Here is a 25,596-nt window from a genome sequence, read left to right as displayed (position 1 = left end):
AGTAATTGCCATTTTGTCATAATGAGCCGTTTTCGAGAGACATCTAATTAAAAGACATTTTCGGATGGGAAGTGAAGTTTTGCATTTTAAACGAAAATGACTTTTTCGAGAGACGAAAGAAAAAAAATCATCGCGCTCATTGCACACGTACATTCCAGCAAAGAATTCAGTCAATCGAACCCTTGAAGTGGGGTTCGATCCGAAATGCGACCGATGTTTTGTACACATTTTCACCGTACACTATTTTTTCCAAAGACCTTTTGTTTTGTGAAATGCGTTTGGTTGTTGTTTTTTTTTTCTTCCTCTCAATGTATTTTCCATTTCTTAGCGGCACGACCATCGTCCAATGTTATGAGCTTCGTATCAATTGTTTACGCTGAAACCATTTGAATTATCGAATTGGTGCGTATTGCGTGCATCACAATGAAATAGGAATGAAGGCAACAATGAAGAGGGCTACATGATGCAAACAACCCTTTTTTCGTTTGAATTTCATTTTGTCAAATGCAAACTGTTTACGGGTGCACATTGAATCAAAATATTTCGTAGAGGTAATAGCATCAATGGGCTGCACTGTGTTTGGTCTATTTGGGGTTTCGTTGTAGTTAGCTCGATGTATGGTTAAGTAAACAGCGAAAAGTCTTTGCCGTATGAAAAATGTTGAGCCCTAAACATACATCGTATGCTTGCATACCATGTCAGTGTTGGCCGAAGAAATTCATTTTTTCTTCATCCTTTTGAAACGTAAATATCGACGCATACCCATATCCACGAAATGCTAAATGAACTGACAAACAAAAGATTTCCATCGTCGTCCTTTCCAACTAACCTACGTACAGTACACGCTGTGTGTATATGTGCGCTTGCGCGCTCGCATCACAAATAACAAATGCGTTTTTTGCCCCTTCCATCCATATGTACATACATTTCGATTTGTGTTTTTTTTTCTCTTCACTTCGTCTAATGAACATAACAACTTTTCGGCTGTTGATGCATTTCCATTGTACTGCCGCTGTTAATTTACTTTTTTTCTCCTTTCAACCATTCTTTTCATCTGTGTTGGACATCTCGCCTCAATCTGCGCGACGAATTTGATGCGGATACTCGATGTGCAAAGGGAAAGAAATCATATTACCTCCGTGTTTCTGTAAATTTTTCATTTAGTGTATTCTTCAAAAGTGTTTTTTTTTCCTTCTTCACCGTGGATTTGTATATGATGAACGCGGACTCGCGTACATTTGCAATAGAACCGCAATAATAATTGAAAAGATATTGGCCATTATATGCTGTTCGATACGATATTGTACTGGCACTTACTCACACAAGCACACTTTGGATTTGCCTATCCTTTGGCTCTGCAGTGATTGTCTTGCATATTTTCTTTTGGTTGCTCTTCACCGTGCGCGCGCGCATACACACGGATTATGATGGAAGCGAATGGTAAATTCAAATTTTTGATCTTTAAAAGGCTTATTCGGCCATAAAAAAGGTCAACACACAAACACATACAGAAATGATGGTGCTGCGCAATCGCTAAATGTAAATGATATAGCCAATTGTGTGTCCATGGAAAGTGTCTAGGACCCTTTTTTGTTGTTCATTCTCTCTCTTTCTCTTCCATCCTTTGTATTTTTAGCCGCTGGTTTATCTGTGTGATTTCATTGTCCCTTTAAGTCTTTTGAGATGTGCACGGCGGCCATAGCAAATTATGACCCAGATCATGAGAAGCTTATGGGAATATTTTTGCTTCGGCCGCATTTGATATCCGTTCCAATTTTAGACTCTATGTTTGTTTTTTTTTCGCCGTTTGACGATTGTCTCGGCATGAAATTGTTTAACATTGCATTTTGCTATGTACAGCTGTGTCAGAAAAAAGACCTTCACAAATCAGATTAAATACGTTAAAAAATATGTGATAATCTAAGCGGGCATACAAATAGAAATGGTGCACCTTTTAGAAATTGTTACCACTCAGTTACATGGTTGTGGCGATTGCATGTTGAATTTGAATATGCATTTCAATTTTTCACACCCGTCACTGACTGACTCACTGACGATCTTACCGCTGGAAGATGGAGAGAAAAAAAAAACCTTGTATGACATCCCGATGGATGCGGGCATTCCTTAATGCCATCCATCACAAATGCAATGGAAAACTGGTGGTTCCAAATCAGACTCTCCTTCTCAACCGTTTTTTAAGGAGATGTCAGTTGGTTTAGCCGTTTTTCTACGCCTGTCCACTGAATGGCGGCGGCGGCAGTGGCAGTGTCAGTGGCAAGAACGCGCTATGAACCGACTCCACAATATTAATAATATATTTCTTTTTCTTTAAATTTTCCATTTGTCTTAATGACAACCACATTTTTCTGTTGGATTATTTGTCACACGTTTCATAGATTAAAAATTCATTTCTACCGTAGAAACGTTTGTGCCGTATAGTCGCTGTTGCCATTGAATAATTGATATAATATGACAGAGCAAAGTATTATAATCATCACGTAAAGAAAAAGAGAAATAATTAATCGCGTTCAGCTAAATATGTTCTGTGTGTGTGCGTATTCGTCACTTAGTATCATCGGTGTGTGTTGGTGTGTGTTTGCGCACATTCGCGCACACACATTTTTCTTTGCTTTCAAGGTGAATATACATAAATAATTAATTTAATTGGCACGAATCATAGAGTACCTCCCGAAGTGTGTACGGTGGAGAAAAAAAATACAACAAAAATACATATACAAAGAGAATACAAATTGAAGTAAAATTCGCGCGCGCGGGAGAGAGAGAGAGAGAGAGAGAGAGAGAGAGAGAGAGAGAGAAATGCAATACAAACCTAAGTCGAAAAATTGAAAAAGGAAAATTTAAATTACGAAATCATTTTGATGTGATAAAAGAGTGCACATTGGCAAACAAACATGTGTGAAACGCATTAGAATCGAGTTTGATGTAATTATACCGCGTGCACAGTCCATAAACCGTTTTACGTTTCATTCGTCTCTTATTTGGTTTTGATAATCCACATAGCAAATGAATCAGCTGAAAACCCAACGGTTTCTCATCAATTTTTTGGTGATCACATTGATTGAAAATCTTTGAAATTCAATGTTCGAGTCCATCATCAAACACAAATGATACCTCAATCTTAGTTGATCAATTGAACGACCGGTCGATGGAAAACTATTCACTGTAAACCTACACATTATTATCAAATGTCTTACTGAATGCTAGAGCTATTTGAACAATTAATTCATTTACACTAGTTTCAGCGAACCTATTCTCACTTCATGTTGTTATTTTTTCAAACTGTCATTCGAAATAAATTGCAGAAAAAAATGAGAAAATTCTGAAAATGGAGATGTCGATGAAACAAGCCTCTGCACTGCATGTATATATATTTAAAATGATGCTTGTAACTTGTCGCTCAAATGAATGACCCACAACAACGAATCGAATGTGTTGAGGAAATAATTTCGGAGTTTGCATGTTAAACTACGGCTCAACAAGCTAAGCATTTTGCGTCGCACGACCACAAAACATCATGTCTCTTATTTTTTTTTTATGCTGTCGTTGTCATCATCACCATTGATTCTGCATGCCGTCCTTTTTTCTCTTCCTCCTCTTTGTTGTTAAGTGGAAGCGAAGAGCAAACAGAGTGAAAAAAAAAACGTACACAAGCCATAGCTAAATAAATCGAAGCGAACCGGCTCTGCTAGAATGAATACATGAATGAAATATTGTTGTAGGTAGCGGGCAAAGCAACAGTTTTTATAATGTAAAGCAATTTTTCGATTATCATTCGGCTCTTCCTTTGCATCGCCCGTCGCTCGGCCCGTCGTCAATTGGTAAATGCTTAAAAGCCGTACAAAAGGAGCCAGCGCATAGCATATGCACACACACACATGTGCGCGCGCCCTCAGATCATAGGCAACAATCATCGTGTACATTGTGCGAGTGGAAATTGTTAGCCGCAGAGAAGACGAGAAAAATAAAATAGTGCTAAATTTTCAGTAGGCAGAATGATAGACACATTGCAAGTAGGCAGTTAGAGATTATTCGCATTGTGGCCATTCTGAGCGCAAACATATTTTTATATTTGAATATGCGATCGTGTGTATGTGTGTGCGTGTGTTTGCGCGCGCACACAAGAGCAAGCATGCCACGCAAATTATTCCAGCAATAGAAAGAAAATGAAAGAAAAAAAAATGTGGTGCACTTTTATGCACGCTGCACTTTCTTATCCAATTCTCTCTTGCGCTCTCTTTCAACGCTCGCAATGAATCGCACATAAGATCACTTTTAATAAATCAATTATTTACAATTACGAATGTCAGTTTGGTATTCATGTGCGCTTGTACTGACTTGTACTAATCGGCATGCGATGTGTATGCCGTTTTCAAATCCGTCCGTCGTTGGATTTTCTTGTTTACAGCAAGCAAACCCAAGCGATTGGACAGAGAGAACACTCAAACGCAGAGACGCTGCAAATAGCGAATTTTTCATCATTTCCTTTTTAGCGGATTTGGTTTCTAAATGAAATCGATTTAAATGTATGAAATTTTACTATTGATATGCACTCAATTCCACGAAAGATGTGAAAAAGAAAATTACACCACGACCAATAACGTAATGTTCGAAACATTTTGCGATTTTGGTTTACTATTTCACTCGGTCGTTCTCTTCTCTTTTGTATGTGCACGCGCTTAGCGCATTGGTCACATTTTCCCGATCATTTTTGCATTTTGATTTAAATTCGTGACTGACGGGCATTAACAAAATGAGGTAATCTAGAAAGAAAACAAATTCGCACAACTTTGGCCAAATGCATTTAGCTTCACGTAACCCATTTTCGCAGTCATTTTCAATAGCAACATGGCGTGCAAATTTGATTTCGATCATCAATATCAAACGGTGCACGACGCAGTAAACAAATTGAAAAAAGAAAAGAAAATTCAACATTAACCATTGCAGCTATTCAAGTGATTTTCTTTTGATTGGAATTGAACGAGGTGAACAAAGAGAGAGTGAGAGAGATTTCATTGTTGAATATGCATGTTGATTGAATTTCGTATGTGATTGTTGCAGCCAAGAAATTAGTGCAATCTAAACAAAGAAAAAATTGAGAGAAAAACGAAATAGAAAGGAGAGGGTCCTTTGAAGAAACGAATTAAAAATTGTTCGCCTTACGATTGGCTTTTATTTATTTATTGTTTGTGTTATTGTTGTTTTCTTAATTTCTGGGGTGTTGAAAAAACCGAATAAGAGCACAACAATGAAGCAATGCGTGGCACAAACGCTTTGTTTTCTTTAGGAAATTAGTTATTTGGCATTTAGTTGACTCGCCGTTTTTTTTCACCACTTCTGCTTGCCTTTGAAATTGTTACATTTATGCGTGTGGTTTATGGCACTGGGAAATTTTTGGTGTTTGCGCGTATATGTGTGTGTGCCGAGGGTAAAGCGATAAAATACGTGTGAGAATTTGAATAATTAATTGAATTTTCCCAAAACCGAATTTGGATTAATGTAAACAACATTTCACCGAATTTGATATATGTTCGCGGTGCGTGCATGGGAATCATTTCGAATGCAATGAACAAACATCTCAATTCGGTTGAGAACATATAAAATGTGCGCGCGCCGCGCACACAGAAGTGTTTTTTTTTATTGCATCACACGTTTACAAGTTTCAATTCACCGTTCGCGGAAGAGCGAACGCGCTCCGTTTAAAATGAATTATGATGTATGTAATATTTGTTTGTGGCCTCAATGCCGAAGCAAGACTTGACTGTGGCGACGGTCGATCAAATTCAAACACAAAATTGCCCATCGATAAGGATCCATTGTCCATGGCTTGCATTTGGGCGATCTTATTGCACAAGTGCTTTTTTATTTATTACCGCGCGTTTAATTGTAATTTGAAGTTGCTATTAGTGCAGATTATATTTTATGCCCAGCACTTATGCTCTTGTTCTCTCTTCCTCTGCCTCACTCTCTCTCTCTCTCTCTCTCTCTCTCTCTCTCTCTCTCTCTCTCTCTTTCCGGGGTAATTACATACAATTCAACGTTATTTGATCAATGGTGGTATTTTGGCATGTTGCACTTTTTCGCGTGGCTTCTTTTGTTGTACTGCGTGTGTGTTTTTGTGTTTATCTCAAAGCCAATCGAAGACGAAGCGGCGATCCAGCTGAATTGAATCGCCAATCTATATAATAAAATGCATTTAGTTTGGCAATAATAAATAATCGAATCACAGGTCTTATTGGCGGTGATCAAATGTAACACATTTAAATTTCAATTCATTTATAAATGTCGACTGTACGAGGAAAAAACAAAGCAGCAAGCGAGCGATCGCACGAAAAGAAGAAACTAAATAAATAAGTGTTCACAATGAATATGCCTAATGATAGGGTAACATGTTCATTAAAATGAGAACTGATTCGTATATCATATTTTGTGTGTGCTTCTCTTTTTTTTCTTTAAATATAATTCTCTGTGTCTTTCGGCTTCGGCTCACTCTCTCTCGCTCTCAGCCGCATTATAGTGATTTGGTCTCGATATTTGTGAAAAACGCATTTATAACCGCATGAAATATACTCTCAAAACAGTTTGCAGGCACAGTGTCCTTCATTTCTTTTTTGTTCCTTAGTTTCTATGTGTGTTTACAACATATAGATATATATATATATCTGTTTTTTTTTCCTTTTGCTCACACCATTTTTGTCAATGGCTCTTGCACACCGAGCAGATTGATACAGATTCATATTATTTTCTCGGCAAGCAATTTACATAATGAAAGCGTGTGCACTGTACTCAGAATTATATGGCTCTCTTTTCTTTTCTCTCGTGCGCATACATTTCGAATCGATATCACGATAAATGTGTATATAAATTTGAATTCGAATACACACAGCCGAAATATCTTCTTGTCTCTGTCTCTCTCTCTCTCTCTCTCTCGGTCTATAAAATCCATTTCCATGTGGAATATGCAAACGATGTGGAAAAAGTCAATTGAATGCTTACAAAATGTAAACCGTATCACTAATGTGTTATTCGCTGATATTACTGACTTTTTTTTTATTCAGCTAATAATAGAGTAGTTAAGCAATTTGGTTATGTGGTTGATATAATTACAATAATTTTAACACGGCATTTTTTGCGCATACTTGCTGTTGTTGTTGTTGTTGCTGTTGGTATGCGGTGTGCGCGAGATGTCTTGTAGTGCTTCTCTCGTTCTTGCGAAAGAAGCTGCCTGGGCTCCGCGACTAGAACACGCAAGCAGCGACAAGGAAAAAATTAACAACAACAACAGCAACAACAGCAACAACAGCAGCAACAACAGTCATACACATACGGCGAGAGAACAGTGCACACAGAACGTGTACATCTCATGATCAAAGCGAGCAGATAAAAAAGAATATATACATATATCGTATGTATACAGCCCAAGTCTTGAATGATTTACTTAAAATTGGATACACGCTGAATATAATTGTGGTATTGAGTAGATCGACCACATTATGGCTCTTAATTGTCGTTTGCACCGATACGGATATTTTTGTGGTAGTTTTTATTTTTTCCCTATCAAATTTTTCATACCATGTTATTACTACTGTCAGCAAACGGTGCAAACTCACTAAATTGAATCCACATTATCTCTTGTAGGATGAAGGATTTCGAGTGAAAATGCATGCAATTCGGAAAATGAAATCGTCGAATTCGCTGTGGCATAAATTCATCGTCAGTTTGTTGAATGGTTACGGCTATGTTCATTCAAAACCACACACACACACACACACACACACACACACACACACACACACACACGCAGTCATTTAAGCCAAAGCAATCAATTGTGTTTGCCTTTCAATTGAACGATAAAAAAAGGCTGCGCACGCAATTTTATCGATTACCATTCAATCCAATTGATCAAAGTGACTTTTGGTGTGTAGCTATTGTTGAGTTTTTTTTTGTACATATAATTTTCTATTTTCACATGCATTTTACCACCAATTATTTGTGTATAACTTTTATTCGCTGGACCAAATCTCTCGCTGCTCACACAAGGAAACGCGCATTCAAATTCATCCATTCACAAGGAATTAAGTCTTCGGGCTAAAGAATGAAAGATTTCCCGGCTTTTTTCTTTCTTCTGGAACTGCGCAAGCTAACTGTGTGTGCACAACAACAGTTAATACGGTAGAACAACCCTTTTTTGAATTATGAATTTTTCAATTTAATTACAGTGTTTCCAATTTTTTTTTCTTTGTTCGCTCTGGTTGTATTATTCATGGTGTGCGCTTTCTCCGTTTGGCTCCTACTACCCACCGCTGCATTGTACAGCAGCATATTCCCAAGTCGCTTCGCGCAAACCAATTTATTCTTCGACTTTTGATCGCTGTTATATATAGATTTTGTTTTGTTTCTGTTGTTGTTTTGTTTCGTGTCAACAGAGCCTTTTCCAGAATGCCTTAGAATGGAAAGAATAATTTGATTTGGTGCACTGCAGGTCGGCCATGCATTGACAGCAACAACAACAACAACAGTAACAGCAACTACAAAATAAAGAAACGGTGCGCGCTGTAGGTAGCATCTTGGGCTCGTGTGTGTATCGCACCTTATATGCAATTCCATCGATCACACACATTGTAAAACTAATAAAATTCAATTGTATAATGCAGTATATCGTGCGCAGCAAAATCGCACGCTGCACGAGATGCAGGAGTTTTCGCTCTCGCCGACGACGGCGGCGGCGATGACGAGAAGAAAATCCGCTCGGTTTCGGTATTAAAATTCATTAAATTCATTTGGCTTGTGTCACACAAGTCGTCGGCAGTGTTTGCCGAAAAAGGAAACACATTCGAAATGCTGTGGCACAAAATCAGCATTGGCAAACAGGTAGACAGCCCCGAATACCTCACCAATAAAACCGTTTAGTCGAACGCACAGTTTTACAAAATGTTCAACTCAACTGAAATTTGTCTTGATCAATTAATTGGATTTTAAACGGAATTTCGAATGAGTCGAATGGAATGAAATTCAAAGAAATTCCAAAAAAATGCAACCGAGAGGGAGAGAGAGAGAAACAATTTCAACAGAAAACAGCACTAAAAACACACAAATTATGGAATTATTTGCGGTTAAAAACGATGGCAACCTATGATCATAATCGCATAGGCCAAATGAAAACCGAAATGACCGATGCAAATGGGCCGGTTTATGAATAGCCAATAGCATTTTTAATTGAAAACATAATCTATTTTTAGTGCGCATTGTTTTTGTCAATGTCATTTCCTTCGCCCGTAATTATTCCAAGAAAAAAAAATCAAACGTTTCTTTCACTGTGTGCCGGTGTTGGCTTGGCTGGCCGATACATTAAAACCAAATTAATCAAACACAAATGCACACACAAGTGCATGCGGTAATTGTCATTTGATACGAATGCCAGCAAAAGAGAGTCTCTGAAATGAGTTTCAAATCATTTGCAAATGCGACTAACGACGATAGTTGGATTGTCACACATAGTTAGGAGAGAGATAGAGAGGTAAAAAAAGCCAAACAACGACAAAAAAAAATGTAGATAACGAAAAATGAGGAAAAAATATTATATTCCAAATGGTTTGTGTAATAAAGATTGATTTCAAAAAAAAAATTGAGAGGAATGAAAAGTATATAGCGCTCCTGCTGCGCACAGAACAACATGGTATTGGTAAGCACTTGGGACGATGTAGAATAGATCATTGTACGCCATTGGGAGCGAAAACACAACAAACACAAACACACACACAAATAGTATGTGGTGTTGTGTCGCCTCAATATGATACGAGATGCACCTAATAATTGAAATCAATTTCTTGAGTTTCACTTTGGCCGCGAAGAGACAGACACAAGCATGCTGCACGTATATATCTTCCAATATATACTGAATGTGTTGCGATGGTGATAAATTATTAAAATTAATTAGACAATCGGGCAACGGAATGGGGAAGAAGGTGATTAGTAATGGGAATATTATACAAAAGTTCCATGAAGATAAGTGATACACGTAGGCTAATCGGGAAGAATATTTATGTGCGCATTTTGATAAAGAAAAGAACAATCTTCAGATTGAAAAAAACGAAAGGCTAAATGAACGAACAAATACACGACAGAATTTTTTTCCATCATAATGCGATAAAGTGGCAAGACAAAGAAGCAAGGAGATCGAGGTCGTTTAAATTTGATGCGCTTACGTAGTAGAACTCTTTTCAGCAAATGATATATGCAACGAAATGGCTTTAAATTATTTCTGCTTTGAAAATTGTGTACGGATCAAATGCTTTCTTTCACTCAACGTATACATCTGAACAAACCGATTCCAGTGCGATTTGGACTCCGATTTTATTGTGAAGTTTGTCTTGTTATGCTCATTCGAAGCGCCCTCAATAAACAAATGGATTTGATTGGCCAAAGGTTACAGCAGCCGCTAAAATCAAATCCATATGAATCACCAACAAATGTCTTGCAACCCGTTGACACATCAAAACACATACGGATATAGCATACATACAGCATACACACACACCTCATCGATAATATAATAAGCGACGATGAGTCGTTTCGTTATCAGTCCATTTTATCATTAATTAATTTTATTTTTTCTTATTTAAATTTTGTCGTTTAATTAACGTTTTTGGCTCTGTCTCGGTTTTTTTCCACTGCGTTATGGGCCAGCTAATAAGCTGTGTGATTTTGTGCTTGAATCGATGTTTCTTATCTGATAAACAAAAATGTCAAACGAAAACAATTAGATTTGTCATAAAGTTTGAACTTCTTATGTGTGTGTTTTTTCACTTCATGTGGTTTGCGTCTAAATTTTCTAAGTTTTACAAAGGAAAAAATAAACATCATGGCGCTGATGACATTGAAAGGTTATATCTTTTTTCGTGGATTTCGAAATGATGAGCATCTTAACAGGTGGTGAATAATAGGAGAAGAGTGCGATTTTGAATGGAGTTTCTGTTGCGGATAAAGATATCATTTTGGACAAAAAGATTTACTTTTTTGATATAGAATATACGATAAGATCTATAGCTTCGATGAGTTTTACTTCAGGTGAATTTGTCTGGATTTTTTTTTCTTCTGCGGACTTCTTGAATATTTTTCTGTCTTGATATTTAAAAAGTATCATCAAGTGACTCACATGTAATATGCACTTTTTGTGTACATCACTGTAATGGATATGTGTGGCGAATAAATTTTCGGGACCACAAACGAAAAAAAAAAATTGAAAAAAATTAAAAGCTCTTGTTCCAAGACTTAGATAACAAAAAAATGTGGATTCGATACCCTACAATTTCACTGGACTTTTTTTTCTTTATCTCTCTCTCTCTCTCTCTCTCTCTCTCTCTCTCGTTGGTAAATAAATGTAAACTTCTTTTTTGAATGAACAATTACGGATAATCTGGCACGTATCCATGCCATCGAGTGTACTGGCATCGCAAAAGATCAGGAGGAAGAAAAAAAAAATATTCGGCTGAGAGCCAGCAGGGAAGTAATTTTGGTTCAATGCACAGAAAGAGTGTAGCAAAAGAGAGCGATGAACAAAAATTGAGCACAGCAAAAACTGAGTTTCGATACATCGAAAGCGAATTATATATTTTGCTGCTCATTTTTTTTTATCGATCGGTCATTTCGGGTAATCAATATAGTATGCACGGGCTGTATACAATTGGTGTTGTGAATTCAAGGGAAAAAAATAAAGAGCATAGCAGCAAGTTGAAAGCTCTATCTCTCTCTCTCTGACTGTTGGTCGTATGGTTCGATTTGGTGAAGGATGGTGCTGCGATGAAACTGGAGATGAAACAAAACAGAGACACAGCGAGCCGTGTTAACGGCAATACATTGTTGCGTGCACTTCTCTCGCCCTTTCTATCTCTCTCTGTCGTTCCCTCTTTCTCCGCTGCATTCCGGTTTGGGCGAATGCACAATGCGTTTTTCTCTTCCTGAAAATTGTTGTGTGCCGTTGTGTTATTGCAGCTCATCGAATTAAATCAGAGCATTAACTTTCAATTCTCAAGAACAATCAGTGATAAATATAATTTTTTTTTCGGTCGGTTATGCCTGTCGGTTGGGTTCGCCCATTAAAACCGTTTTATATCGTTTATGTATGCGCTTTTATGTACTTATTGTTTTTCGCGCATATTGAGCGCTTCACCTAGTTTTCGTCAATCGACGTTTCGTTCGTGAGTTGGAGCGTGTGTGCGTTTTTGGGTTGATTTTTTTTTTCTCGAATGCTTTGTTTTCCAAAAAATAAAAAAAATAAAAGGAGATACGAAATAATGGACTAATTTGTGTAGAAAGATTGCTGTGTTTTTTTTTTTGGTGAAATGAAATGAAACGCACAGCAGAATAAAAAATCCCTTTAAAAATGAATTTCAATTCATTTGGAGTTAAGTGCACGTGATGAATATCGACTCTAGTATTTTCAAATGAGGAGAGACGCATTAAAGATGGTTCAATGGCTTTACCTTGATAATGGCCACAACCAGGGCAGTCCGAATTTCTTCGAGCACGTGCATTTTGTTTTCCTTTCGTTGCATCCTGTCGGCAAATTCTCATTATTTTACGAGTATTCGCACAGCCAAGATTTTAATATTTGTTTCTTTATTTTCTGGATTAATAAAAAAAAAATTGTGAGTGCAAAAACGTACGAAAACAATCGTTTTTCATTTGTTGTTATTTGTGCACCGAATTCAAGATCAGATACGACGAAACATTTAATAATTGTCCATTTTATGTATTTTTTTCCTCTCGTTTTTGCTTTAAAGAGAGATAGAGAGAGAGAAATTGCGCCAACAAATACTGTAAACTTTACTTTACCACAATATTAAGCGATTGTGCAATCGATTTAGCCCGAGACCATACAAATTTACAATGGAAATGCCTTGAGAAATGTGCAGGCACAAAATCAACGACACACACATTCATTTCATATCGATGGCACGTAGTATCAGTGGAATGTAGTTTTCATCACGAAGTTTTTGTCCAATCACCTCTGAAAATTGTAACGTTGATTGCTTCCTTAGTTCGTTGTCATCTGCTTTATATATATATAAAAATATGTGCCTCTATCAATGGTATGCGCTTTCATTGTGAAAAAAAATCAAACGAATGTCTTTCTATCTGGAATGTGCTGTGGTTTTGATGTGCTTTAATGGTCAATCTCAGATGGCTTCTTGAATTAACTCAAATGCAACGACGGCAACAACAAAATATTGGCCTTTGATTGAGTTGTTTCCAAACTGTTTGTACATTTTTGTAGAGGTTTTCACTTTTCGTTTTGGTTTCGAATTTGATGACTTTTGTCTGAAAATGCAGAGTATCGTGAGCATTTTTTGAAAACCGTGTAATTGATCTGACGACCATATACCATCAAGAACCATTTTTGCGATAGTGTGCCGTTTTTTCTCTTCTTTTCGTTGCAATGGAAAAAATACGAAAATTTTAAGCGAAAAAAAACGAGAACTGAATCTTTCATATTGGAGCCAAAACGAATAAACCCAGACACCACAACGTTCTATCGAATATTAAATTTTAATCGGGTAATTTGATACTATTTGCTCGACTAATTTTTCGATTTTACCATGGGTGCAAATACGTGCAAGAGTCGAGAGCATAACAATCGTATATGAACCGCAACTATCGACAAACGCCTAAGTATTCGGCAATGAATGGAGTGCGCAAGCAAGAGAGAGAGGGAGAGAGAGAGAGAAGCAAAAAATAAAAGCAATATCAATAACTCCGAAGTAAATGTTCAGAAGAGGTGTTGTAAGATGACAACACGCAATCGCTAAGAAAATAACTAACAGAATGAAATCAAATGTGGGCAATAACAATCTAATCGAAGTTTAAATGAAAATAAGAAGAAGAATAAAACACTCGGTGAAGTTCGTGTCGATTTCCTGCCTCTTGTTTTCTTCTTCTTTCTGACTCTGTTTCTGTCTCTGTCGTTTGATCTGCGACTTTGGGATGGGATACCTTAATATCGGAGTTTAAGGTGCCACAATCTGTGGTAACGACATGCATTTTACACAGTGTGTGTGTGTGCATGTACGTGAAGCGAGTGAAAAACGACAGCAGCAACAAAGCAAACAAAGAATTGCACTAGACATTCGCGTACCAAAGCCATGTCGACATTTCTTTGGTCTGCATGCCAAGGGAGCATTCATGGTTGCTGTTGTTGTTGCACATCACATAATCCTATTAAAACAGTATCGATGACTTCATTCGCACCGTCCCTATGTTGCATTGCAAAAACCATGCAAAGAAAAAAATGATCGCAAATAAGGAAGAAATACGAAGAAAAATGAAAAAAAAGCATTCAAAACAAAGCCAAAGACACAAAGAATCACAAGAAAGAAAACAATCTCAGAAGAACGTCAAGTAAAACAATGTTTGTGTAATAACGAAACTATCAAATTACGCAGTTATGGTGTAATGTAATGTTATCTGTTTGGCTCGTATGCATACACAAATACACAGACACACAATCCTCTGGCTTTCCGACAATCAGCGCGTTTTTCGGTGCATTTCGCACCGCTCAATCAAATAGCGAACCGCATAAAGTTTGGTGCGCAACAACAACACATTTCATCTCCATTCACTCCAGTCGATAAATGTGTGTCTTTTGTATAATTTTCTCACATTGTCAACGGCACACATTTCAATTCGGCGTAAATTACCGGTGGATTGGTGACCAAAAAATGTGTTGCAATAAAAACAAAACAGCAACGAAAAGACGAAGAATGAAGAGAAAAAAAACGCACACACACAATTTCGAACAATTGCACTTTTATACTTGCTTCTTTCAACATGCGCTGCAACAATACAAACTACCCTAACAAGGTGTATTGAAACGGGACGATGGAACCGTTCATAAAGGAAAAGGTTGACAGTTGAACCGTTTAAAATTCGTTATCCTTCACACTTGGTTCGTCTATCGTATTGTTCCCAATCAAAGGACATTCGCTTGTTGATTTATGAAGATGCCATTGATTCGCGTTCGTCTGTTCTTTTCGTGTATTTTATGAATCATAATAAAAGAAATATGAACATTGTTGAGTTGAGAGAAAACAAAAATGTTATCGTAAAAATTCGAATAAACTGTTACGGTTCTTTTCTTTGCAGGCGACGTGCCAATTCAAATCCAGATTCACCGATCGAAGCGAACGCTTCAGAGACTATACATCATGTGCCATCACAAAATACACAATCCGGTTACCTACCAACGAGGTAAGTCAAAATCGCATCGCATTGCATTTTCACGTTATTAAACGCTATTTAGCGGAATGCGATCTGGCAAAACTGTCGATCGAAATTAAGATATAAATGAAAGTTATTTAGCAGAAAATTATCGCTTCAGTTTTTATCAACAGAAGAAGAAAAAAAAACACGAACGCAAAGCGCACATTTAATCGTCCTTTTGACCTTCTGTGTGTGTTTGCTGCTCATTTTCTAATCAAAAACACTCATTTGCTTCGTCATTGTTGCTCTATGTTTTATTTCTGCTTCTTTTTTTCTCGCTTCTCTTGCATAGATTTTTCGAACATCCATTGACTGCAGCTACATCAGCCATGCTCAACATATCGGGTGCTAATAATAGTTCGAATAACGAAGATGAATCAGGTGCAACAACAGTATCAGCAGTCACAACGGCCACGACGAACGTGAGCATTGGTTCGTTGGGTACACCGCATCAAGTCCATCAGGTTCATAATCCAAATGGTAGCACATCGTTTGTGTATGAATATTACAAAGTGCCGGATAAAGATAATATTCAATGGGCGTAAGTATACATTTCAAATTGTATTTCGTTCTCTTTCACTCTCTCTCTCTCTCTCTCTCTCTCTCTCTCTCTCTCTTGCTCGTTAGTTTGATTTCATATTCGTAGGTACGCGATCGGCTGATGTTCTTGCCTTAACTTGACCATGTCTTTTCCATTCGATTGGCACAATGCATGCATAAAGTGTCGATTTTAATATGATTCCTAGTTAAATGTGATATTCGGCCGATTACTTTCGTCAGATTTTTTGTGTTGTTGTTGTTGTTGATCTACACGCCACGTATCAGTTACCTCGGGCGCGCCTATTTTCATAGCATTCCAATTTGATTATGAAAAACAACAAAACAAAAGCAGAAATAAAGAGACCTCAACATCGTCTCTTAATTCATACATTTTAATATCAGTCGTTCTTTTGTGTCCATACACTCGGGTGATGGTGCGACATAAATGCATTTCCTTGCAGCAGGAGAAAAAAATCCCATACTTTATCGACTGCATTTTCATTTCTGAAAGCGGATTTTGTTAGATTTTCACATATGAATTATGTATTTGGAGAGAGAGAGAAAAAACCACGGATTTTTTTTTTTATTGGCGGCCACATTCACAGCGAATCAATGAGATACATTGTTCAAATTCATTCGTTCTTTCTATTTGTTGCCTCTCATTCGTACTCGTTTCACTTTTATTGGCCATCCAATCTAAGCTCCTTCCACATACACACTTGCTTATTCATCGTTTCAATAGTGTTGTTTACCATTTTATCAACAAAACCGCAGCAATTCGAAAAGTTCAGCTCCAAATTAAGAATACCATAAATTGTCGCATTAGAATCGTTTCTTTTGAATCAAACGATCAATAGACTTAGGCGTCCAATCAATAGGCTGAAGTGCTGCCGACTGATTGTTCCATCAAAATAATATTGCAATTTAATTTCATTCACAAATGAATCGTTGACGTCAAACTGTTGCCATTGATTCAACGGATAAGAAAAATCGCGTCATTTCCATGACTAATTCAAGAAGAAAAATCAAAACAGAGGATATTCTCGATTGAAACGGTGAAATTCAAACGAATCTATCCGTGGAAATTATGTGAGTAGGGCCGGTCGTTTCTTTTTTTAGTTTTAAATTCACATCGGCCGAATCGGGATCAAACGCTGAGAAAACTGAACAAACACCAAATCCCAATAGCCGCTTTTGACTCGAAAACGAAACGGATGAAGAAATTGTTGGAATCAATGTTATTAGAAAACTGCGCATATGAGATCAGACACAAATAAAACAAAAAACCAAAAACAAAAAATTATATGTAATTCAATTCGAAACGAATGTCATAATTTTAAAATTTATCGCTTTAATTATAATTCAGTAGTACGTATATCGAATGATATTATTTTTCTCTTCGATTGGCGTTCATTAATTTCTCTCGCTCGCCTGCCTCTCGGTCTTGCACAGAATGGATTTCATCTCAAAAGATACAGAGAGAAAAAAAATGCTTTGCTTGATTTCAGAATTAAATGCAATAGATCGTCATCGTCGTATGTTTTTTAATAGGAAGCAGACAAAAAAAAAGACTAAATGAAAGAAAAAAAGATCGAACCCAAAAACATTTAGAATGAAAACGACGTCGTATCGAACAATTTATTGCCTTTTAAATGTTTCTTTTTTTCTCCGTCTCTTTTTTGCTTCGGCTATATCGTTGTTTTTTTTCCCATCTCTTCATTCGGTAAATTATCATTATCATCGACCGTCGAATCGAATAGATGAAAGTATTCTTGGCGATAATAATTTAAATGTGTGCCATTGAAATTCAAAAAGAATGAAACACCGAATGAAAGGAACAAATAAAATCTATGATATAAAATTATATAAAAAGTCTGCTTGCGCGCGCGTGAACGTACTGAATGGATTGGAACCGTGAATAAAAGCGATACATTTTTTGTTTCTTTTGCTGTGTGTATTCAAAAAATCCATGGTTATTTCGGATTCGCTTTTTTTCTTCCTCTGATTAGAGTGTCACTTTATCCGAAAAACTCCACGTTTTTGTGCTTTTTTATTGATACTTTGGAGACACAAAAGCAGGTAGGACGCCGAAAATAATCAAATGAATACCAAAACACCATACGACTTTACATTTGATTTGAGTTCGTTTTTGTTTCTTCTTCTTCTTTTTCAGTTTTCGATTCGCTTGATATCAGAGCATCTTAATGGAATTTCAATTTCTAACAAATTTAACGACTGCCTCGAATGCCTCACTTTGTTCTTTGCTCTTTTGATTTTTATCAACTGTGCTAATAAAGTCACCGAATTGTCAAAACCATTTCGTTCATTCACAATACGCGTGAACTACGGACTATTTTCTAGCAACCAAATTCGAAACTTTGGTGATTTTAGATGGAATAAAAGTTTGCATGTGTGTTTCTGTGTGTGTGTGTGTGTCGATGATGGCCAACAGATTAAATCATAAAATTTGGTTTTATTTCTTTGAAGATCTGATGATTGAATAGGCAAGTCACTTCAAGTGTGTGTTTTGAATTCAAAGTGTATCACAATTGGATGTATTCGTGAATAGCACGGGTGTTTATATGGTTTTTTTCATATTTCCTTTCCAAATCAATAGATTTATGAAAGTTGCCCAGAACTTCGATGTTTTAGCTTGTAAAATGGAAGAAAACACGCAAAGACGGTTTACAACGTCCACTTAATGAGAGCATCCAATAAATTTGCCCGAATCGTAATTTTCCGGTACCAGGATCCATAATAGCAATAGTCAATGATATGCCAATTTTCGCACAAAATCCATCAATTCAATGGAAACTAAATGAAATTAAACTTTACAACCTTATCTGGAGATAACATCAATTGGTTCGAAGGGATATGGCAATCACTTTTGATTCAAATTCTTTCGTTGCCATAAAAATAGAAGCGTATTGAATTTTTGTATGCATTTTTGTTCTCTTTCGTTCAAAAGATTAATAGTTAAACATATGTATCCAATTAATTTGCCCGACCAAACTCAATATCCTCCAGTTACTGTCTAGCATCTTTTTTTTATCCGCGATCAAAGATAATTTTTCCTATTCAAACGCAATGAATGCAAACAGAAGAGAGAAGAGGAAAAAATCAGTTCTTGCTGAGCTAATTAAAATATTCCGTTAGGAGAGATATGTGTGTGTGTTGTTTGTTGCGCCCCTTTTAACCGCAGCCAACATCAACCCTTCAATGTTGTTATTATTTGGAAAGATTGAGCCACAATTCTGTTTGTAACACGGGGTTGCTGTTGCTTTGCCTCATTTCCATCTTTCGCCAGATCAAGATATATACAAATGATTCGAACCAAGACATACGAATCAAATAATTTATGTCAGTCAAATATTCAAATGAGTTTCGTTAGCGCGAAGTGATAGAATTTCGAATCGTCGAAAAGATGAAGCGAAGGAAAGAAAGCCATCGAAAAGCGTATTGCTATAAGCAAAACTGTTGAAAGAAAAAAGAAAATAACAACCGAAATCATGAAATCGAAATCGGATCCGTTCTACGTGCATACGCGTTGGGATGAATTTTTTGTTTCTGATGCGTACCGTTTGTTTGATCAGTTGATATGCGATGAAAGGTTAAATGTTGCACTGTCAATATTGTATAATTTCATAACATTCCACAGCATCTATGTCAAATATGTTACAGTCTCCGAGTGTCATGTTGCGCGAGCGAACTGATGCTGATGATGCCGTTACACATGCAATCAGATCCATTTCGGTATTCAATTGAGCGGAATATGAATTTTAAATGAGACCATTTTTCTACTGCTATTCCGTTTTGAAATATTTGTACACTCGGAGCGATGGGCCATTGCGGAAAATTTTCATTGCGGAATCAGGAAACGCCAGCAGCACAACAGCACGTAAACAACACACATACACGCGGAATAATTTTATGTGTTTTTTTCCTTCGTTTTTTTATTCATTGCTTTCGATGTTGTGTGTATCGAGAATAAACAAGAGATTAGTTTCGATTGTTGCAAAATAGTCTTCTTATCATCATCGATTCGGAGGATGAAATCCGCAAAAATAAACAAATAAATCATTCGATTTTTTGTTTTTGTCGGCTGGAATCAAAAGAACTCTCGCATAAAGTGAGCGAATGTGTACGAGTAAAAACGTATTTATATATGCGCGCGCAACGCGCACAAGAAGAGGAGAAAAAAAGCCCCGCCGACTACGTGCAAATTCACACGCACACAAAGTTAACAGTATAATAAGATCACGAAGAAATCATTATTATTTATTGGCGATTTCATTTGTTTATAATCCACAATTTTATGCACATATGATTTTTCCTTTTATGTATTCAATGCTCGAACATTCGAATTCCACATAATTGTGTGCCTTTAAAGTAGATCTTGGTTCGGATTCAGGTTCGGTGTTGTGCTTTAAGCTCTAAATTTGATTTTGCCATGGTTTGGTTGTGGATATGTATTTGCACTCCGTTACCATCATCATAATTTCATTGCAATTATTTTAACGTCTTCTTTTAATATTTCCAACGAATGATCCGTTCTCACCTTTCTCGTTCGAATAAAATAGAGCCATGCTAGCTCATGAATAAAATCGAAATGAAAAGACGATTTTCCCAATCGATTTAATTTCTATTTAAATATACAAATCAATCAAATGATCGGCAACCATATGTGATGGCCCTATTATTCAATACATTTTTTCTTTCTTTCTTCTCTCGTTTTGGTTTTGGTGCTGATTTGATTTGATTATCTGTGAATTTAAACGAATGTTTGCCCATAAAATATTGCTGCACTTTTAATCGGTTCACACATTCTACACATCTCTTCGCCATAAATTCTCATTTCAATCCGAAAAGGTATGAACAAAGATAAGATCTTCGATCCGCACAAAGTTCGTTCGTTCAGTTGTTGCTTCATTTTTTTTTGACACAATCCGAAATTCAAGATAAAATGAAGAAAAAACCAGATAAAGGAGACAGAGATGGAGGATTTTAAGGTGATTTGATTGCACTACATCATTCATATTCGGCTGCATAGCACAACTGAAGTTGAGAATTTTTAACCAGCCGGGATATGACAATAAAATTCCCGCCGAACAAAAAGCCATTGCACTGATGGCACAGAACGACCGAAGCCGTCGAACAACGTTGTTAATTCGCTGGCAAAATACTTAATATTCAAGTTATCGTATCAAAGAGCGAAGTCACGGCTGAGGACATGGGAAGTTTCTTCATTGTTGTTGTTGTTGTTGCTATGTTTGTTTGTTTGTTTTTTTTTTCGCTTGCATCGCGGCATTTTGCAAAAACCCGGTGCACAATGTGCAGTGTAAATGTCGAAGAGTGCGGAAAAATCTATCTACACACGATTACGTTACGCGCGATCAAAAGGAAGACGTGCGCGAGTCTTTCGTTTGGCGCAATTTTCTCTCTCTCTCTCTCTCTCTCTCTGTCTCTCAGTTGCGATTGTTGTTGCCGTTGTTGTGTGTATATATATTCATTTTTGCTCAACACTTTTGTGTAATGTGTATGCATCGCTATGTTTTGATCTACATCGAATTGAAAAACCTGTTGAATTGTTCTAATTCCTGATTAACTCGGTAAGGAGTGAGAATATAATGAATGGGAAAAAATACGACTGAAATACACTCAGAAAAAGAAGAAGAAAAAGAAGAGCAGCGACCCAACAACCGAACGAACAAGTGTCGGCAGTCGAGAGAAAAAGAAATCTGGTTTTTGGTAGCACAAAATCATATGGTAATCCATAGTTTGACATACAATATCCAATATGATGCTCTTCTTCATATATATATTTGTGCAAGTGTGTGTATGTGTGTGTGTGTATGTGGTGCACGGGAGCCCGCGTTTACTCACCGTGTTATGACGACACACACCAAGTTTTTCGCTCTTTTGGGCTGGTGATTTATTTGCACATTCGCTATTTTTGTGGGTGATTATTGTGATTCGTCATAAAATAAATTAATTTATTGTCAATAGACTATTGTATTGACATCATTCTGCTTGCACTCATGCGGCATTAAATGCATTATTTTCCGCATTCAATTCGTATTGTTGGCAATTGCAAAATGGGATTTTAAAATGTTTGTTTAGGTCGTAATTCATGCCACTTAAAGTAATTCATTGAGCAATTTTATTGCATTGATCATTTAATGCTGTGTCAAATGAATTATACATTTTCGACTTTGTTTTGATACCTTTCCAATTCTCTTCGTATTTGTTGCAATTTCTTTTTATTTCCTTCACCTTTTTCTTCTTCCGAGCGCATTGTTTGTTTTGTTGCGGCATGTGCCAAACCGATCGAACATCGTCGTCGTCGACGTCGACAATAGGACAAAATGATTTTGCTAACAATTTCCACTGTTTTGCCAAATTGTGAATTGGTGCAAATAATCCTCTTGCATTTGTATACGCATTCCCTATGCATCGATTCGTTTGCTTTCATTCAGTCATATCGACCGTCAGTATATGCATTTTTGGGGCGACACACCGGAATGTATGTGCGGTATGTTACACAGTGTCTTTTGAACGGCAATAATTCGGTTTCAATTTGAATCGGCGCAAAAAGAAAACATACACATACACACACTGATTGAATGTAAAGTTTGCGTCGTCTAGCCCTAAATGTGCATCTAAAGGTAATTTAAATTCACATAAATTTTTCGAGATTCGGTGATTTGTGCATCGGCATTCATTACCTATATGAAATTGTGATGTGCTCTGAATGTATGCTTACGTTTTTTTTGTGTCTTTTCCCAATAAATCATTAATTTAAACTTCCATTAAATAGATTGACTGCGCTTTTTTGCCATCTCGTTTGCATTAATGCAGTCAAAGTTTGAGAGTCCCTCGATAGAAAGAAACTAATAGAGAAAACGTAGAAAAAAAAAAGAAATCACATTGAGCAGAGAGAAAAAAGAGCAAACGATAGTCGATTGCATATGCCTTTCTTTTTATTGCTTTGCTCATGCCAAACATCAATTCCACTTTCGATCAGAGTTGACTTAAGGATAGGTACACAAAAAGATGCATTTTATAAATCAATAAATCATACACAATGTACATTGTAATTCACACCAAGAAATTATTCTTTTTACCCCTTCTTCGGTGCGGTTGCTGTTGCTACTGCTCTCTTTTTTTATGGCTATGTGCATCGAATCGCTTGAGAACAAATGCAACGACGATTCGATGCGATGATTCAGCTTCTGTGCAAACATGTGACAAACGCACTAAATGCAATCTGTCGAATGACAAACAACAACAACAGCAACAACGAAAAACGCACATACAAAATCGATGCATGCGATAAATGCGCAGAGAACCGATAAGACCGAAAAAGCAAATGAAGCGAGACTTCGATCTTGTTCATCGTTTGAATGGAAATCTACGTATAAAACGAGCAAAAATTCAATTACGACAAAAAGCAACAAAAAATATCCACACATTCAACCAATAATTGCACTTTGAGATCGCATCACCGCATGCTATATGTTCATATCGTCGCAAAAAGTGACACCAAAAAATCGCGTCTTATGAATCAAGGTGTTGTTTAGTGTGTTTGTTTTTTTTTTCTGTTGTTCAATTTTCAGAACATTTGATCGATATGAACGCAGTGACAAAAACACGAGAGAGGAATAAATTCAGTAACAAACAATTATTTTGCCTCGTTTACGTTTTTTCAACGTTTTGGAAAACTATGCAATTCATCGGTATTGTTACTCTCTATCGCATGCTCATTTTCATTTCTTCAAAGATATTTCAGTTAATTTTTTTTGTGTAGTAGTCGTTGTTGTTGTCGTCGTCGCTGTCGTTCGTTGCTTACGAACAGTTTCCTTTTTAATATTTTTCTTTCCTCTCAACACATTTTGTTCTTTTTATTTCCAGTGCCCCTACCGCAAAGATAAATGGACAAACCACGCCTTTGGATGTAACTGGCCTATCGCAAAATGAAATACAAGCACTATTGCTCGGATCACACCCATCGACACAAAGCGTTAACGTGAAACGAGAGCCCGAAGACTTACGTAAAGATCCGAAATGTTCGCGCAATCAAAAGGTAATGAACAAAAACACTAAGTACTTTGTATACATTGCGCACAGTAGAGTAGAGTACGCACATTGAACGCTACATACCGATACAGACTCACACACACACGCGCGCGCGCGCACACACATACACACGTCGTTGTGATGCCGTGCGCGCGCACGTGAGGCCTAGCTTTGTCGTGTGGTTCAGTGTTACTGGCGACCACAACGCTTGACGCATGCCAGAAAATGTTTTTTTCAACGCTGACGAAACAGAATGCAATCACAGATTGAATCAGTTCTATGTAGAGCCTAGAATCGAAGAGGAAAATATGAGCGAGTTCTCATTACTCGCTTCTCTTCCAATCGAATCATATGTACAAATCTCGACTGTTTCACATGTTTTTTTGCGCGATGATTTCGGCGCCAATTGCTATGCACATTAATCGGGGAGACTATTGGTTGATTCGTTCGTCCACTCGGCATTCGTTTTGCATGTATTAGATGTGCGGCGACATATCAAACTGAATTGGGAAGCAAATGAATATTTGCGCATAGGTTGTGTGGTGGTAAATAGGCAGTAGTCTAGCTTTCAACTAGCGTAGAGAACAGCACACACACAACAAATGCAGCAACAAACAATTACGATCATTCGCAGAGAAATTTCGTGTTGACCGCTTTCTTTTCCAATGATTTTGCTCGTTCATTATTTCATCACACGCACACATGTCGCACTCAGAACGGCACTTATGTTGTAAATTTTTGGCATTTTTGTGACCGTTTCTCGACACTTTGATTTCATTTTACGGATTATGCTTTAATTTTCGCTTTGTTTCTGTCCCTTCATTGGCTGTGTGTGTGTATGTGTGCATTTTTTGCCTCGATGGAATAATGAAGCCGAAACTCGGGCCTTTTGTTTTGGATTAAAGGCCAAGTAGCCACAACGTGTGCAAACCGAAAATTTCATCACTTTTTTGTTTTGTCTTTTGTTTTAAATGACATAAACACCGAACCGAACTGTTCATCAGAATCAGTGTTTCAAACACAGAAAATGCGCGAAATAAACGAAACACACAAGGAAAAGAGAACGAAAAAAAATTTGGTGAATCATTAAAATGTCGTATAACGTTGTTTCAGTTGAAAAATTGAAGCACACATCAAACAATCGTACACTTACTCACACACATTACATTTGGTAGGGCTTAGAAGATGTCGTCAGGTCAAACAAATGAACAATAGCAAACGCAATAATAAGTTTTATGATTTCGAATGTACTTAGCGTCACATTTCGACTTCGTTCCACGACAACAACAAAACAGTAACGCAGCAGCTACAAAAAATACACACAGTAGCTCAAAGGTTTATTAATATACTTATATTCCATATTCGGTATGGTTGTGACCTTTTTTATGTCCTGACTGTGCGTTCTTCCTAATTCAAATTAAGAAAGAAAAAAAAAAATTCTGAAAATTGTCTACGTTTTGAAATGATGTAATCGCTTCAGTTTCTATATGATTATCGCACAGTTTTTCCCACTAAAACTCATTTAATTGAGTGTTCTACTGACTTTGATGCTGGCTGTGAATTTCGGATTCGTCTTCGAACGAAACACTCTGCGATGCAGACACAACGACGCAGGCGATTCACAATTCTAAGATGATTTTTTTTGATAAGAATTTTATTTTCGACCATTTCGAGCACGGTTTTTACCCCACGTATGCATGCCCT

The 25,596-nt window shown here is 37.0% G+C and overlaps 1 protein-coding gene across 6 annotated transcripts in view; it reads left to right on the top strand.

The window, feature by feature from the left end:
* Nucleotides 1–25,596, top strand: part of LOC129578473 (protein grainyhead) — a 144,924-nt gene that overhangs the window by 62,064 nt on the left and 57,264 nt on the right. For all 6 annotated transcript variants that reach the window (XM_055467141.1, XM_055467138.1, XM_055467139.1 and 3 more), the window contains 3 exons: nt 15,160–15,264; nt 15,569–15,817; nt 23,728–23,899. In XM_055467141.1, coding sequence (XP_055323116.1) covers nt 15,160–15,264; nt 15,569–15,817; nt 23,728–23,899 — 526 coding nt within the window. The remainder of the gene's footprint in view (nt 1–15,159; nt 15,265–15,568; nt 15,818–23,727; nt 23,900–25,596) is intronic.

The sequence above is a fragment of the Sitodiplosis mosellana genome, unplaced genomic scaffold (genome assembly GCF_009176505.1).
Source record: "Sitodiplosis mosellana isolate CC-2019 unplaced genomic scaffold, AAFC_SMos_1.0 Smas_scaffold_6226, whole genome shotgun sequence".
NCBI classification, from domain to species: domain Eukaryota; kingdom Metazoa; phylum Arthropoda; class Insecta; order Diptera; family Cecidomyiidae; genus Sitodiplosis; species Sitodiplosis mosellana.
Note: the sequence above shows the minus strand (reverse complement) of the source record. Positions and strands in the feature narration are given on the sequence as shown.